The sequence below is a fragment of the Podarcis raffonei genome, chromosome 13 (genome assembly GCF_027172205.1).
Source record: "Podarcis raffonei isolate rPodRaf1 chromosome 13, rPodRaf1.pri, whole genome shotgun sequence".
NCBI classification, from domain to species: Eukaryota; Metazoa; Chordata; class Lepidosauria; order Squamata; family Lacertidae; genus Podarcis; species Podarcis raffonei.
Window position 1 is genome coordinate 21700906 of NC_070614.1, and position 13591 is coordinate 21714496.

Below are 13591 nucleotides of genomic sequence, written 5' to 3' on the forward strand. Positions count from 1 at the left end.
AATGCAGCTTATCTGACCTAATATCAGATTCCCATGTTGCAGTTCTTTTTGGGGGCGGGGTGTTATTGGATTGTTGTTTTTATTTTGATTATATATATGTCGGACACGACTAAACAACAACAATTGTGGTTTTTATGTTGATCTTTTCTTTGAACCGCCCAGAGTCCTCTGGGTATAGGGAAGTATATAAATTCAATAAATAAATAATAATAATAATAAATGAGGTTACATAGCTGCATAGAATAAGAACCGGATGTCAGGTGTCTCTTTTCCGGGTTAAGTGAGGCTAGGAGTGCTGCCCAAATGTGCTCACCCAATGCCAAGTTTGGGATCCTCTCCAAATGCACGCATTTATAAGGGTGCATGGGTAGCTCTGGGTAGCCAAGCACAGACAAGATTTACAAATTCACACACATGCATGCGTGTATAACACATCCCAGAGGGGCCAACAGGTTGCTTCGAAGTCATTTCAGCAGGGATTTGAACCTATGACTCTCTCTTTTTTGATAACAATTTATTATTTTTTTCAAAAAACAAAAACAATATAAAAACAAAGCAAAACAATACAATTATAGCAATTCAAATACAGCAATAAATCTTAACTCAATTGACTTCCCTCCACTCCCCATCTTGGTTCCATTGTACTAGCTTGTTTGTAAAACCTTATATTCTTAATAGTCCAATCTTAAAACCTTATTCATCTTAATACAAGTGACTTCTGAAAGTTCTACTAATGTAAAAATCTATACACAACCCTTAGAAAGTATTCATTAAACATTTCCTTTTTTTAAAAAAAAGAAAAACAATATCCTCTTTTTGGGGGGGGGGTATCAAAAACCCTGTGACTCAAATGTTGCAAGTCCAGCACTCTATCCGCCATGCCACCCTGAAAATATGCGAATTCTCATTTGAAGACTTCAAATTTGAAGAAGTATCTGAAGAAGTGTGCATGCACGCGAAGGCTCATACCAGTAACAAACTTAGTCGGTCTCTAAGGTGTTACTGGAAGGAATTTTTTATTTTATTTCTCATTTGTGAGTTTGCGCCTCTAATTATTGGGGACATTTCAGCACCAGATGGGAAGGGGAAATGCCCCCACCCCCCAAAAACCCCACCCCGCATTCTCCCAGAAGAAAGGTGGCAACCCTACCCGTGTCCAACCCCCCCCCCCGCAGCCCTCCAAAAGCAACCACGGGACTCCCTGGGCGAGCTCCCTAGTGGGAAGGCAGAAGCACCGACCCAAAAGAAGCTTCCTTCCTGTCGCGCACTGATGACGTAGAGGTTTCTCTACTGTGCTTAATACCGCCTCCCCCCCCCCCGCCCCCCAAATCCACTGCCTTTCCACCATCTCCCTAAAGAGGCTCGAGCCCGGACGCCGCTCGCTGGCAGCAATGCACCGCCGGGGAGTCGGGGCCGGCGCCATCGCCAAGAAGAAGCTGGCCGAGGTCAGGCTTCTTTTTCCTCCTCCTCCTCCTTCCTCCTCCTCCAGCTGGTCTTCCTTGCTTGCTTGCTGTCTTCCTCCCACCGCCAGCCCAGCCTTTGTAGGAGGGGAAGGGGCTGCCGTTTGCGCCTCTTGCCACTCCCCGGGAAGCTCTTTCGCCCTTACCAGTGTCGGATTTACGTATAAGCTAAACAAGCTGTAGCTTCGGGCCCCACTCTCTTGGGGGCCCCCCAAAAAAAATTAAAGGGGAAAAAAACAGCCCTGGGTGTACATTTCCAAAATATAAGATAAAAAACAAATAAAATAAAGCCCACAGGCTCCTATGATGTAAATTGTGTTTCTAAAGGAACTTTTGTTATTGCCAAATGCCAATGTGTTTGCATTATTAAGTTTGTTATGCATGAAAAATCATTTTAAGTTAGAGCTTAATAATTATTTCACTATTAATATACACCTTGTGAATTGTATTTCAGTTCAACAATTACTTTGATAAAATACATATTTTGTTATGTGCAAATGGCTTTAGATACCTATGAGGTCCATAAATTACCATATAGCATACAGTGGTACTTTGGGTTACATACGCTTCAGGTTACATATGCTTCAGGTTACAGACTCCGCCATCCCAGAAATAGTACCTCGGGTTAAGAACTTTGCTTCAGGATGAGAACAGAAATCGTGCTCTGGCGGCGCAGCGGCAGCGGGAGGCCCCATTAGCTAAAGTGGTGCTTCAGGTTAAGAACAGTTTCAGGTTAAGAACGGACCTCCAGAACCCGAGGTACCACTGTATATTCAACACAAAAAAGCACAAACAATTTGTTGTTGACAAAGGACAGCTGGACATATAAAGGGCCCCATTACCTTCAGTAGCTTAGGGCCTCATCTAACCTAAATCCGGCCCTGCTTCAACCCCAGACTGGACGAGGGGTGGTGGTGAAGAAACGCACTTTGCACGTGCTCGGAGGCATTTCTCTCCAGTCCCATTGCCCATTATTGTATCCTGCAGCTGGTAGGGATCACACTAGGCATTCGCTGCTGCTGCTTCTCTTGATCTGCTGCACCTCTCGCCTAAACTAGGGGTTCCTGGCTTCTTAAAATCCCTTGCTGGAATTTGCCTCCTTTGCACTTTTGTCTGATGAGACAAGAAGAGAAGAAGAATCTTTATTTGCGTCAGCCACTAGCCATAGCAATAAAATAAAATGTTCTGAAGATATGTGTCCCCGCTTCAGGAGAATGATGAAGCAGGGATGGGAGACTTGTGGCCATGGGCGTAGCCAAGGGGATGCAGGGGGGCAGCTGCCCCTCCAACAAAATAATCAAAAGCAATACAAATTTGAGGTTCTGCCCTCCCCTCCCCTAACAAAAGCCTGCCCCCTCTAACAAAAATCCATGCTTGTGGCCATCGGGATATTGTTGGACTGCATGTACCATTGGCCAGTGAATGCTCCAATGATGGGAATTGTAGTCCAACGTCATGTGGTGGGCCACAGGTTTTCCCTTTGCTCCTGTAAGGTAAGCATTATCCTCCATTTTGCAGATGTGGAGACAGAGGCTAGGAGAGAGCGCTTTGCCTCAGGCCACCTTGTGTGTGGAAGAAGGGAGATTGAAACTTCCTGGTTTGTAGCTGAGTCTCTTAGCAGCCAAGCTACACCAGCTCTTGACAACTTGTGCAGTAGTTATTTGTGGGTTCCAGTAAAGGCTAATGGAGCATCTCTTCCAACATTTCTCAGATGAAAATAGGGACATTGTATTCAATAATAATAATAATAATTAATAATAATTTTATTTTTTACACCCCACCCATCTGACTGGGTTGCCCCAGCCACTCTAGGCTGCTTCCAACATATATAAAAACATAATAAAACCTTTAAAACTTCCTTATACAGGCCTGCCTTCAGATTTCTTCTGAAGGTTGTGTAGTTACTTACTGTATTTCCTTGATATCTGATGGGAGGGCATTCCAGAGGGCAGGTGCCACTACCAAGAAGGCCCTCTGCTTGGTTCCCTGTAACTTCATTTTTCACAGTGAGAGAACCACCAGAAGGCCCTCAGAGCTGGACCTCTGTCTCTGGGCTGAATGATGGGCATGGAGACGTTCCTTCAGATATGCAGGGCCGAGGTTGTTCAGGGCTTTAAAAGTCAGCGCCAACACTTTGAATTGCGCACAGAAACCATTTGAATTGTGCTCTTAGGAAGCTGGAACAGGCAGAATTGCAGCTTGCTGGCCTTCAAGAGAAGGGAGAGTTGCACTGCTTTGATGCTACAACTTAAGACAGCCGAGTCTTGGGTGCTTGCCAAACAATCCTGTGGACAGGGTATTCTCATAAGAACATAAGATGAATATGCTGGATCAGACCAATGCCCCATCTAGTCCAGCATCCTGTTCTCACAGTGGCCAACCAGAGCCCATGCCAAGCCTGCGAGCAGGGCATGAACGCAACAGCGCTCTGCCCAGCCACAATTCCCAGCAACTGGCATTTAGAGGTATCCTTCCTCTGACAATGGAAGGAGAGCGTAGCCATTGTGGCTCCCATAATGATGTTTAAGAATCAGAGATGCACATCCAGGAGGGGGGAATGGCTTATATATCACTGTGCGTCTTATCACCACTTTTTTCCCCTTTGTAGGCCAAATACAAGGAACGTGGGACAGTTTTGGCTGAAGACCAATTAGTCCAGGTGAGATGAGGAAACACCAAGGTGTTGTTGTTGTTGTTACTATTACTATTATTATTATTATTTTATTATATTATATATAATTTTTATTAAATTTTCTGTTTTACAATTTAGAATATTCATTTAGACAACCTTAAGGTATCAATGACTTCCCTTCTTCTCTTTCCATGGTTCATTTTGCATAGCATAAAATCCCTGCATATTTTATATAAACTAAACCTTTCAATATTCCATTGTTACTTCCATCAAAACTTATTTAGACTGTTGAATTTATCTTAATGCTGCCAACGTTTTCAAGTGTACACAATTATCCCCCCATATATTCAGTAAACATTTTCCAATCTTCTTTAAACGAGTGTTCTTCTCGTTCTCTTATTCTGTAAGTTAGATCCGCAAACTCTGCATATTCCATCAGCTTAAGTTGCCATTCTTCTCTAGTTGGGACCTCGCTCGTTTTCCATTTTTGGGCTAACGAAACACAGGACGCCATAGTGGTGTACATATGAATAACCTTTTTTGACACCTGGGAATTTCCATCTGAATTATCCCCAACAAAAAGGACTCTGGTTTTTTTTTTGGAAAGGTGCTTTTAAACATTTTTTTCAGTTCATTATAAATTATTTCCCAATACACTTTTACCCTTTTACAGGTCCACCACATATGAAAGAACGTTCCCTTGACCTCATTACATCTCCAGAGATGTAATGAGGAAACACAAAGGTCTGATCTTAGCGTTAAAAGGAGGGCCACTGCAAAATGTGTGAATCTGAAAAGCTCTTGTATGAGCCTAGGCTTCTATACATGATGCACATTATCAGTGGTTCCCATTGTCACAGGGTGTTGCGCTGATCAGGGGGAACCAACAGGTTGGGGAAATGAATAGAAAAAAGCATAGGTGATATGTCTATTGATGGATATATGATATGCAGCAAGTTTTCACCAGTGGATGGGACACGGAGATGGATAACCCATTGGCTTAATCCCAGCATTAGTCTTCAACCTATTAAGAAGACAGCGCTGGAGCAAAAAAAGCTTTGCCATAAATCGTTTCTTTGTGGTAATGGCGACAGAGAGTTGTCCCTTATGAAACATCAGTCTGTTCTAGGTCTCAAAGGTGTATTTCAAATTAGTAGCCTTTCAAAGCAGATCGTTTTAACTCTGTTTCTTTTTTCTATCCTCTGGCTTCGTTTACAGATGTCCAAGCAGCTGGATACATTTAAAACTAACCTCGAAGAGTTTGCCAGCAAACACAAGCAAGAGATCCGTAAAAACCCACAGTTCAGAGTCCAGTTCCAGGACATGTGTGCAACGATTGGGGTTGATCCCCTAGCCTGTAAGAAATGGGGGAGGCAGGGATTTAGGGGGTGGGGAGAAGCAGGGTGAGGAAGGGTTTCTGCAGAATCTGCTGGTCTTTCTTTGGTGCTTCGATCTTCCGTGTTTCCGTTAAAAATAAAAAAAGGAGTGGCATTGTTTCTCAAATCAAAAAAGAGTTATCACAGTATAATGTAAGTTGTAAGCCCTCTGAGGAGGAATCATTTTATCCATGCTCTGCCTTCCCAAGCCATGTTGCTATTGGGAGTGGACGGTGGGCCTGTCTATATCTCCTTATCCCCAACCTGTCCTTGCTCAGAGGCAAGTTAAATTTACAGTCAGTAAGAAGGAGAATTAGATGAGCTTAAAGAACTTTCCATGGACTTCTCACTGCCAAATGGAAAACCACTCCCAATGAAATGTTCCAAAAATCATGGATAGGGAAGGCAGAGAACAGGTCTTGTCCCCTTTGAATTCTGACACTCGCCAGACTAGGAAGTTCCTTTGCCTTTGTCTTTATTTTAAAAAATCTAAACTTGCAAAATTGGGTCCTTGAGAGTCTGAAATAATAATAACACAGCGTTCTTTTTTTGTCTTTCATATATTCATATCCATATTTCATTCCCTCTTCCGCAGCTGGCAAAGGATTCTGGTCAGAAATGTTGGGTGTTGGAGATTTTTACTACGAGCTTGGCGTTCAGATTATTGAAGTCTGTCTAGCCCTAAAGCACAGAAATGGAGGTGAGGATAGTTTCCAATCTTCGCAGGTGTGTGTGTGTGTGTGTGTGTGTTTGCAGTTCTCTCTAATGCCTGCCTGCCACTCCGAATGGGTGGCCGGTATCTGTGACCATGTATCCTGGCCATGCTAGTCCAGCCCCCTAAAAACATTAACACAACTCTGAGCGTAAATCCCACTGTGTTTAGTGGGTCTTATTTCTTGGTAGTTGTGCATAGAATTTCATGCGTCAGTAAGAGTCAGACTCTTACTATGGAGGAAGCCGCCTTGAACTCAGGGGAGGGACCTATGGCTGTGCTGGCAGGGGCTGATGGGAATTGTAGTCCAAAATACCAGGAAAGTGCCAGGTTGGGGAAAACTAGTGTATAGGATTGCAACCTTTTATATATACAGTTGTACCTTGGAAGTCGAACGGAATCCTTTCCGGAAGTCTGTTTTACTTCCAAAACGTTCATAAACCAAAGCGCGGCTTCCGATTGGCTGCAGGAAGCTCCTGCAGCCAATCGGAAGCCGTAGAAGCCCCGTTGGATGTTCGACTTCCAAAAATAGTTCACAAACTTGAACAGTCACTTTCGGGTTTGCAGAGTTTGGGAGCCAAAATGTTTGAGAACTATGCTGTTCGAAAACCAAGGTACAACACTCTGTGTGTGTGTGTGTGTGTGTGTGTGTGTGTGTGTGTAATTTTTATTGAATTTTCTGTTTTACAATTTAAAATACTCACTTTACATCCTTAAGATATCAATGACTTCCATTCTTCTCTTTCCATGGTTCATTTTATATATCATAAATCCCTGCATGTTTTACAAAAACTATACCATTCAGTATTCCATTATTGCCTCCATCAAAACTTGTTTACACTGTTGAATTTATCTTAACACTGCCGGCGTTTTCAGCTGTGCACAACTATTTCCCATATATTCAATAAACTTTTCCAATCTTCTTAAAACGTATGTTCTTCTCGTTCTCTTATTCAATATGTTAAGTCTGCAAGTTGTGCATATTCTGTAAAGTATAGGATTGCAACCTTAGCCTGCTACCATATTGGGTTGGATTCAAATTCCTTGTATACATGGCTGTGTGTTAACATGCTTCTTGCTTCCTCATTCCTGCTAGGGCTGATAACACTGGAAGAACTTCACCAGCAAGTGCTCAAGGGGAGAGGAAAATTTGCGCAAGACGTCAGCCAGTAAGCTTTGCATTGGAGACTGCACTGCAGTGGGGGATGTAATATGTTTTGCATTACTTTGCATAATTAGTTGTGGCTGCCGAAGGTTCACTGGCAATGTCTAGGGTAATGAAGCAGAGCTGTTCACCAGAAATAATTAAATCTGTTGTGCACATTGACAAGTGCAGAAGTACTGTTTTTGGGGGACAGGGTGCGGATGGGTATGGAGGACTCCCTGGTCCTGAATGGGGTAACTGCCCCTGAAGGACCAGGTGCGTAGCCTGGGAGTCATTTTGGACTCACAGCTGATGGAGGCGCAGGTCAATTCTGTGTCCAGGGCAACTGTCTACCAGCTCCATCTGGAATGCAGGCTGAGACCCTACCTGCCCATGGACTGTCTTGGCACAGAGTGGTGCATGCTCTGGTTATCTCCCGCTTGGACTACTGCAATGCGCTCTACGTGGGGCTACCTTTGAAGGTGACCTGGAAACTATAACGAATCCAGAATGTGGCAGTGAGACTGGTCACTGGGACTGGCTGCCGGGACCACATCACACTGGTCCTGAAAGACCTAACATTGGCTCCCAGTACATTTCTGAGCACAATTTAAAGTGTTGGTGCAAATCTGTTTAAGGGCTGCCTTCAGATGTCTTCTAAAAGTCAGATAGTTGTTTATTTCCTTGACATCTGATGGAAGGGCGTTTCACAGGGCAGGCACCACTACCAAGAAGGCCCTCTGCCTGGTTCCCTGTAGCTTCACTTCTCGCAGTGAGGGAACTGCCAGAAGGCCCTTGGAGCTGGACCTCATTGTCCAGGCTGAACGATGGGAGTGGTTCCTTTAGGTATACAGGACTGAGGCCGTTTAGGGCTTTAAAGGTCAGCACCACCACTTTGAATTGTGCTCGGAAAGAAAAGAAAAGAAAACTCTGTTTCTCAGGTAACTCATTTCTGCACCCAGTGCTATGTTTTGTAGCTTTTCTGTGCTTCCACTGAATCACAGCATAATACACACCTTGTTGGACATGGTTGAAGGTACTGATCCGCCGAGACCATCCTTTGCTCTGACTCTTCTTTCCTTGGCTCCTCAGAGATGACCTCATCCGGGCAATTAAGAAGTTGAAAGTTCTAGGAAACGGCTTTGGGATCCTTCCTGTTGGTGGGACCTACCTGATCCAGTCTGTGCCGGCTGAACTAAATATGGACCATACGGTTGTGATACAACTTGCTGAGGTACCCATGCCAAGTTGACTCAGTTTCTGCTATTATTCCAGGGGTTGATTAAGAGTTCTTGTGCTGAGCTCTCAATTCCTTGCCTATACAGTCGTACCTTGGAAGTCGAACAGAATCCGTTCCAGAAGTCTTTCTGACTTCCAAAACATTCAAAAACCAAATCGCAGCTTTGCTCCTGTAGCCAATCAGAAGCCGCAGAAGCCCCATCAGATATTCGGGTTCCAAAAAGAACGTTCACAAGCCAGAACAATCACTTCTGGGTTTGCGGCGTTCGGGAGCCAAAACGTCCGAGTTCCAGGGCATTTGGGATCCAAGGTACGACTGTATGTGTGTGTGTGTTTCATTGACATCCTTATGGTCACCCATAGTTCACTGGCCTCTGTTGGGAGACAGAAGGGTGGGGGGAGCTCCACCATTCCTCCTCAATCTGGTCCTCTTCAGTCCAGTCCCTGACAAGCGGACATTGCTTCTCCCTAGTCAGAAGCCCTTCCTAAACTTCTTTTCCAACCCCCCATGCTGAGGGCATGACCCTGGGTCATTTTGCAGGTGTAATCTACCCCTGAAGTCTTAAGTCCTTGCCTACAAGATGGTGTGCGTTGAACGTCTCCCTGTTGTTTTTAGTGTTGGCTGGGCTCGTCTGATGAGTGACCTGTTTTGAAATTGCCTCCTTTCTTTACTCTCCGTTTCAGAAAAAGGGGTACGTGACCATCAGCGAGATCAAGTCGAGTTTGAAGTGGGAGGCGGAACGGGCGAAGCAAGTTTTGGTATGTAAACAACGAGTTACATTATAAAAAGAAAAGAGCACCCACCTCTTGGCAGCTAGGAAAGTGAAATATTGCACTAGAAGTTGTGTAGGTTAGGCAAAAGTGTGTATCATTATACATGTTTGCTTGAAACTAAATGTTGCAGCATGGAGTCTTCTCTGTTGAGGATTCTAAGCTACCCATTCCATGAACCCTCCTGCAAATTTCTGTTTCTTCCCCAACAGTAAGTCAACATTCTGTGGCCGCTGAGCATGCTCAGTCCTCCCCCTGTTCTAGGGTTTCCCCCCTACAAAGCTCAGGGTTCCCCAAGCCTGCTCCTGGGAGAGTCCTGTTGCACTCAGTTCCTGCATCTGGTTGGCTATTGTGAGAACAGAATGTTGGACTAGATGGGCTTAGTTCTTCGTACGTTCTCCTGCCTGCATTGTATTGGGGGGAAAGTGCAAAACCACTTGTGATAGCCCTCCTCTCCAAATAATAATCTGTGGCTTTTTGCAGGATCACTTGCTGAAAGAGGGCATGGCGTGGCTCGATACACAAGCTCCAGTGGAACCACAGTACTGGCTACCTGCCCTCTTCACAGAGCTTTACTCTCAGGAAATCACACCGGAAGAAGCGAAGGAAGCTTTGCCTTGACAGCCGAACAGGGGACTGATTTATCTGGACATTTTCCTTTAAATGGGATGACACTTTTTGCATTCACATGATAAAGCTGAGTCACATCGAATGCCTATATTCTCTCTCTCCTCCCGCCCCAAGTCTTTAGAAGAAAACGTCTGTGTTACCAAACACTGCCAAGCAGGTATATTTAACACTGATTTTGGTGCTTCTGCACGATGGAGAGACTAATTTCGTTAGCAAGCTGTTAGTCCTCATGACTGGAAAGGTGTGAATGTGGGTTTTTCTTTCTCCTTGAAGACTTAGAAAGTGGAGAGGATTGGAGTCAATGTATGTGTTGTAAGCGTCTCTCCCTCCTTTCCCCCATTTCCTAATTACATCGTTGTATACTTGATTTAACTCTGTGTACACTGGTTGCCTTCCCTAGTAAGGGTTCCTTGTCTATCTCGCAATAAGGTGAGAGAACCCCATCTTTAAATGGTGAAACAGCCAAGATTCTATACTGTTCCTTACTGGGGCTTTGGGAAAGGGACCAAATAATTTTACTATTCTGTACATTCTCTCATGCCCCATTACAGTGTTGAAATCGTCCTCAGTTTGTGTTTCTTAAAAAGCCAGTTTCTAGTCCTGTGATGACGGAGCTTTAAAATTATTTGAATTATTGGAGTCTAGCAGCTCTAGATGTATTTTCAAATTCTGTCATCTTCACAACCGGGAAGACAAGAGGATGGGGACAGGAAGAGAATTGCTTGTACCTTTGTAAAGTGAAATCTACTCACTTTTATTCTTTGCAAATGCAGTAATGTGGATTTCACGCAACTGCCTTAAGATTCTTCCCTGTGTCGTTATTGTGAACAACCTAGAAATCTCATTGGGCATTTGAAGAGCTCTTTCATCCACTTACGCAGAGAAACACCTAGGGCCAAGATTCCACCTTAGGCTTTGTGGTTACAGGTATAAAAATCACCTGTGTGTGTACTTGCTCATTTAGATCGAGCATGTGAGTCAGCAGAGCAAAGGAGTCATTTCCACAGGTCGGATTTGCTTTTCTTAGCAAGTGAGAAGGAACTGCCACCAGTAACTTCACAGAAATCACCTTAAGGTAGCTTACAGAAAACTGCCGGCTGCTCACATGCAGAGGGGATCTGGAGATTGTGGTAAGCAACATCCACCACAGACCTGACTTGGGCAGAAATGCTTATGCAGTCCCCCTGGGTGACTCGGCCTCAAGTTCAGTAGTTCTAGGCAGCCAGTCAAACCCTCCCATGAGATGCTTTGTGTATCTGCTTGGATATCATAGCAGCATTTGTCCTGCATTGTATCCTCAGCACAGCCTTGTAAGGTAAAAAGTCAGGTTGAGAAACCAGGTGGGCCAAGTCACCTGGGTGGGCTGCACATCTGAGTGGCAATTTGAACATGGGCCTCCGACACTCCTAAACACTACTGTGCTTTTCTTAAAAGAAAAAATGGTGCCGCTACTCACCATGAAGTCATTACAGTAAGTTCCACACTTTTAACCAGTGCTTTTCCTCGAGAAAAAAAAGGTGCCAGTACTGCAGGTGCAGCCTGCCATTTTACCTACTCCTGCTTACAGAGCTGCACTTTGAACTATTGGTATCCCACTGTAAAGGGAAGCGGGTGGCGCTGTGGTCTAAACCACTGAGCCTCTTGGGCTTGCCGATCAGAAGGTCAGCGGTTCGAATCCCCGCGACGGAGTGAGCTCCCATTTCTCGGTCCCAGCTCCTGCCAACCTAGCAGTTCGAAAGCACACCAGTGCAAGTAGATAGATAGGTACCACTATGGCGGGAAGGTAAACGGAGTTTCTGTGTGCTCTGGTTTCCATCACGGTGTCCCGTTGCGCCAGAAGCGGTTTAGTCATGCTGGCCACATGACCCGGAAAGCTGTCTGTGGACAAATGCCGGCTCCCTCGGCCTGAAAGCGAGATGAGCGCCGCAACCCCATAGTCGCCTTTGACTGGACTTAACCATCCAGGGGGTCCTTTAACTTTACCTTTTTACCTTGCGCTTGAGCACCCCCAGGAAAAAAAGCACTGACTGTACCACATGGGTTTTTGTATGACTTGCAACAAATGGTTAATTTGGGTGGGAAGAATCCTCCCCAGCACTGGAGTTTGCTTAGAAGTGAATAAGCAGGTTTAGGAATTATATCAGGCAGAAAAGGGGGAGTGGCATGGGGTGCTTGTGTAGGAAATGAGCAAGAGAGCATGAGAGGAAGTGAAGCAAGGCTTGTGTACCAAAGAATGTGATGACGCTTCTGGGAATGAGGTACTTAACGAGCGTTTGAAAAATATTTTTAGTTATGGAGTATGTCAATCTCAATTGTAGATTGTAAGGTGTTCATCCAAAGCCGGGAGTGGGGGACCTCGGGGCCAAGGCCCGGCTGTGGCCTTCTGTCCAGTCCTTGGGACTTGGTCTAGGCCGTATGCCCTCCTTGAACTGCAATGATATCTCCTGCTTGCCTCAGTGGAGAAAGCAGTGTTCGGTATTAGCAAGGTGCCAGCTGCATTTTGCACCTGACTATTGGAGACCAATGGAGGGACGCAGGTGGCGCTATGGGTTAAACCACAGAGCCTAGGGCTTGCTGATCGAAAGGTCGGCGGTTTGAATCCCCCGATGGGGTGAGCTCCCGTTGCTCGGTCCCTGCTCCTGCCAACCTAGCATTTCGAAAGCAAGTCAATGCGCAAGTAGTTAAATAGGTACCGCTCCGGCGGGAAGGTAAACGGCGTTTCCGTGCGCTGCTCTGGTTCGCCAGAAGCAGCTTAGTCATGCTGGCCACATGACTCGGAAGCTGTACGCTGGCTCCCTCGGCCAATAAAGTGAGATGAGCGCCGCAACCCCAGAGTCAGTCACGACTGTACCTAATGGCCAGGGGTCCATTTACCTTATTGGAGATCAAGCCTATCCATTATGAAGGAAATCAGCCCTGAGTGCTCACTGGAAGGACAGATCGTGAAGCTGAGGCTCCAGTACTTTGGCCACCTCATGAGAAGAGAAGACTCCATGGAAAAGATCCTGGTGTTGGGCAAGATGGAGGGCACAAGGAGAAGGGGACGACAGAGGACGAGGTGGTTGGATAGTGTTCTTGAAGCTACCAACATGAGTTTGACCAAACTGGGAGGCAGTGGAAGACACGAGTGCCTGGCGTGCTCTGGTCTATGGGGACACAGAGTCGGATCTTTCCCAACATCGGGGTCTTTTCCAGGGAGTCTTCTCTTCTCATGAGCACTCAGGGCTGATTTCCTTAAGAATGGAGAGGTTTGATTATATAACAATGTTATAGCAATATATAGTTAATTGGTGTGCTTGTCTTCACTTACCCCCCACCACACTGTCCTACTTACAATTGTGAAGACTATTCGTACATTACAAATGGTCCATGTTACCCTTAAGGGGGGGAAAAGGCAGGAATAGGCCAATATGTATGTGGACTGTCACTGAATCAAGTGACTTTTCTTCCTGTAAGTTTTCAAAGTTCTTCATCTAGCTCAAGGATATCACCTGAACTAGCCTTCGGGCATAGGGCGGTATAGAAATAAATATATATAGAAATAATATTGTTGTTTAGTCGTTTCCGACTTTTCGTGACCCCATGGACCATAATTAATAATCAAGCCCAGTCAGCCCATCATTTGCA

General features: G+C 45.2%; 1 protein-coding gene across 1 annotated transcript; it reads left to right on the forward strand.

Moving 5' to 3' along the window:
- Positions 1-1308: 1308 nt before the first annotated feature.
- SNF8 (SNF8 subunit of ESCRT-II) lies at positions 1309-10765 on the forward strand. The gene is made up of 8 exons (XM_053361870.1): positions 1309-1445; positions 4069-4119; positions 5311-5449; positions 6064-6168; positions 7277-7349; positions 8417-8558; positions 9248-9322; positions 9818-10765. The coding sequence occupies exons 1-8, from the start codon at positions 1392-1394 to the stop codon at positions 9953-9955; spliced, it is 777 nt and encodes a 258-aa protein (XP_053217845.1). The 5' UTR covers positions 1309-1391; the 3' UTR covers positions 9956-10765.
- The last annotated feature ends 2826 nt before the right edge of the window (positions 10766-13591 follow it).

Excerpts from the sequence above, each read along its gene's own strand:
- SNF8 (XM_053361870.1), top strand. The coding sequence starts at position 1,392 with ATGCACCGCCGGGGAGTCGGGGCCGGCGCCATCGCCAAGAAGAAGCTG. Across the intron at positions 4,120-5,310 it reads CTGAAGACCAATTAGTCCAG|ATGTCCAAGCAGCTGGATAC; the intron begins GTGAGATGAGGA and ends CTTCGTTTACAG. Across the intron at positions 9,323-9,817 it reads AACGGGCGAAGCAAGTTTTG|GATCACTTGCTGAAAGAGGG; the intron begins GTATGTAAACAA and ends GGCTTTTTGCAG.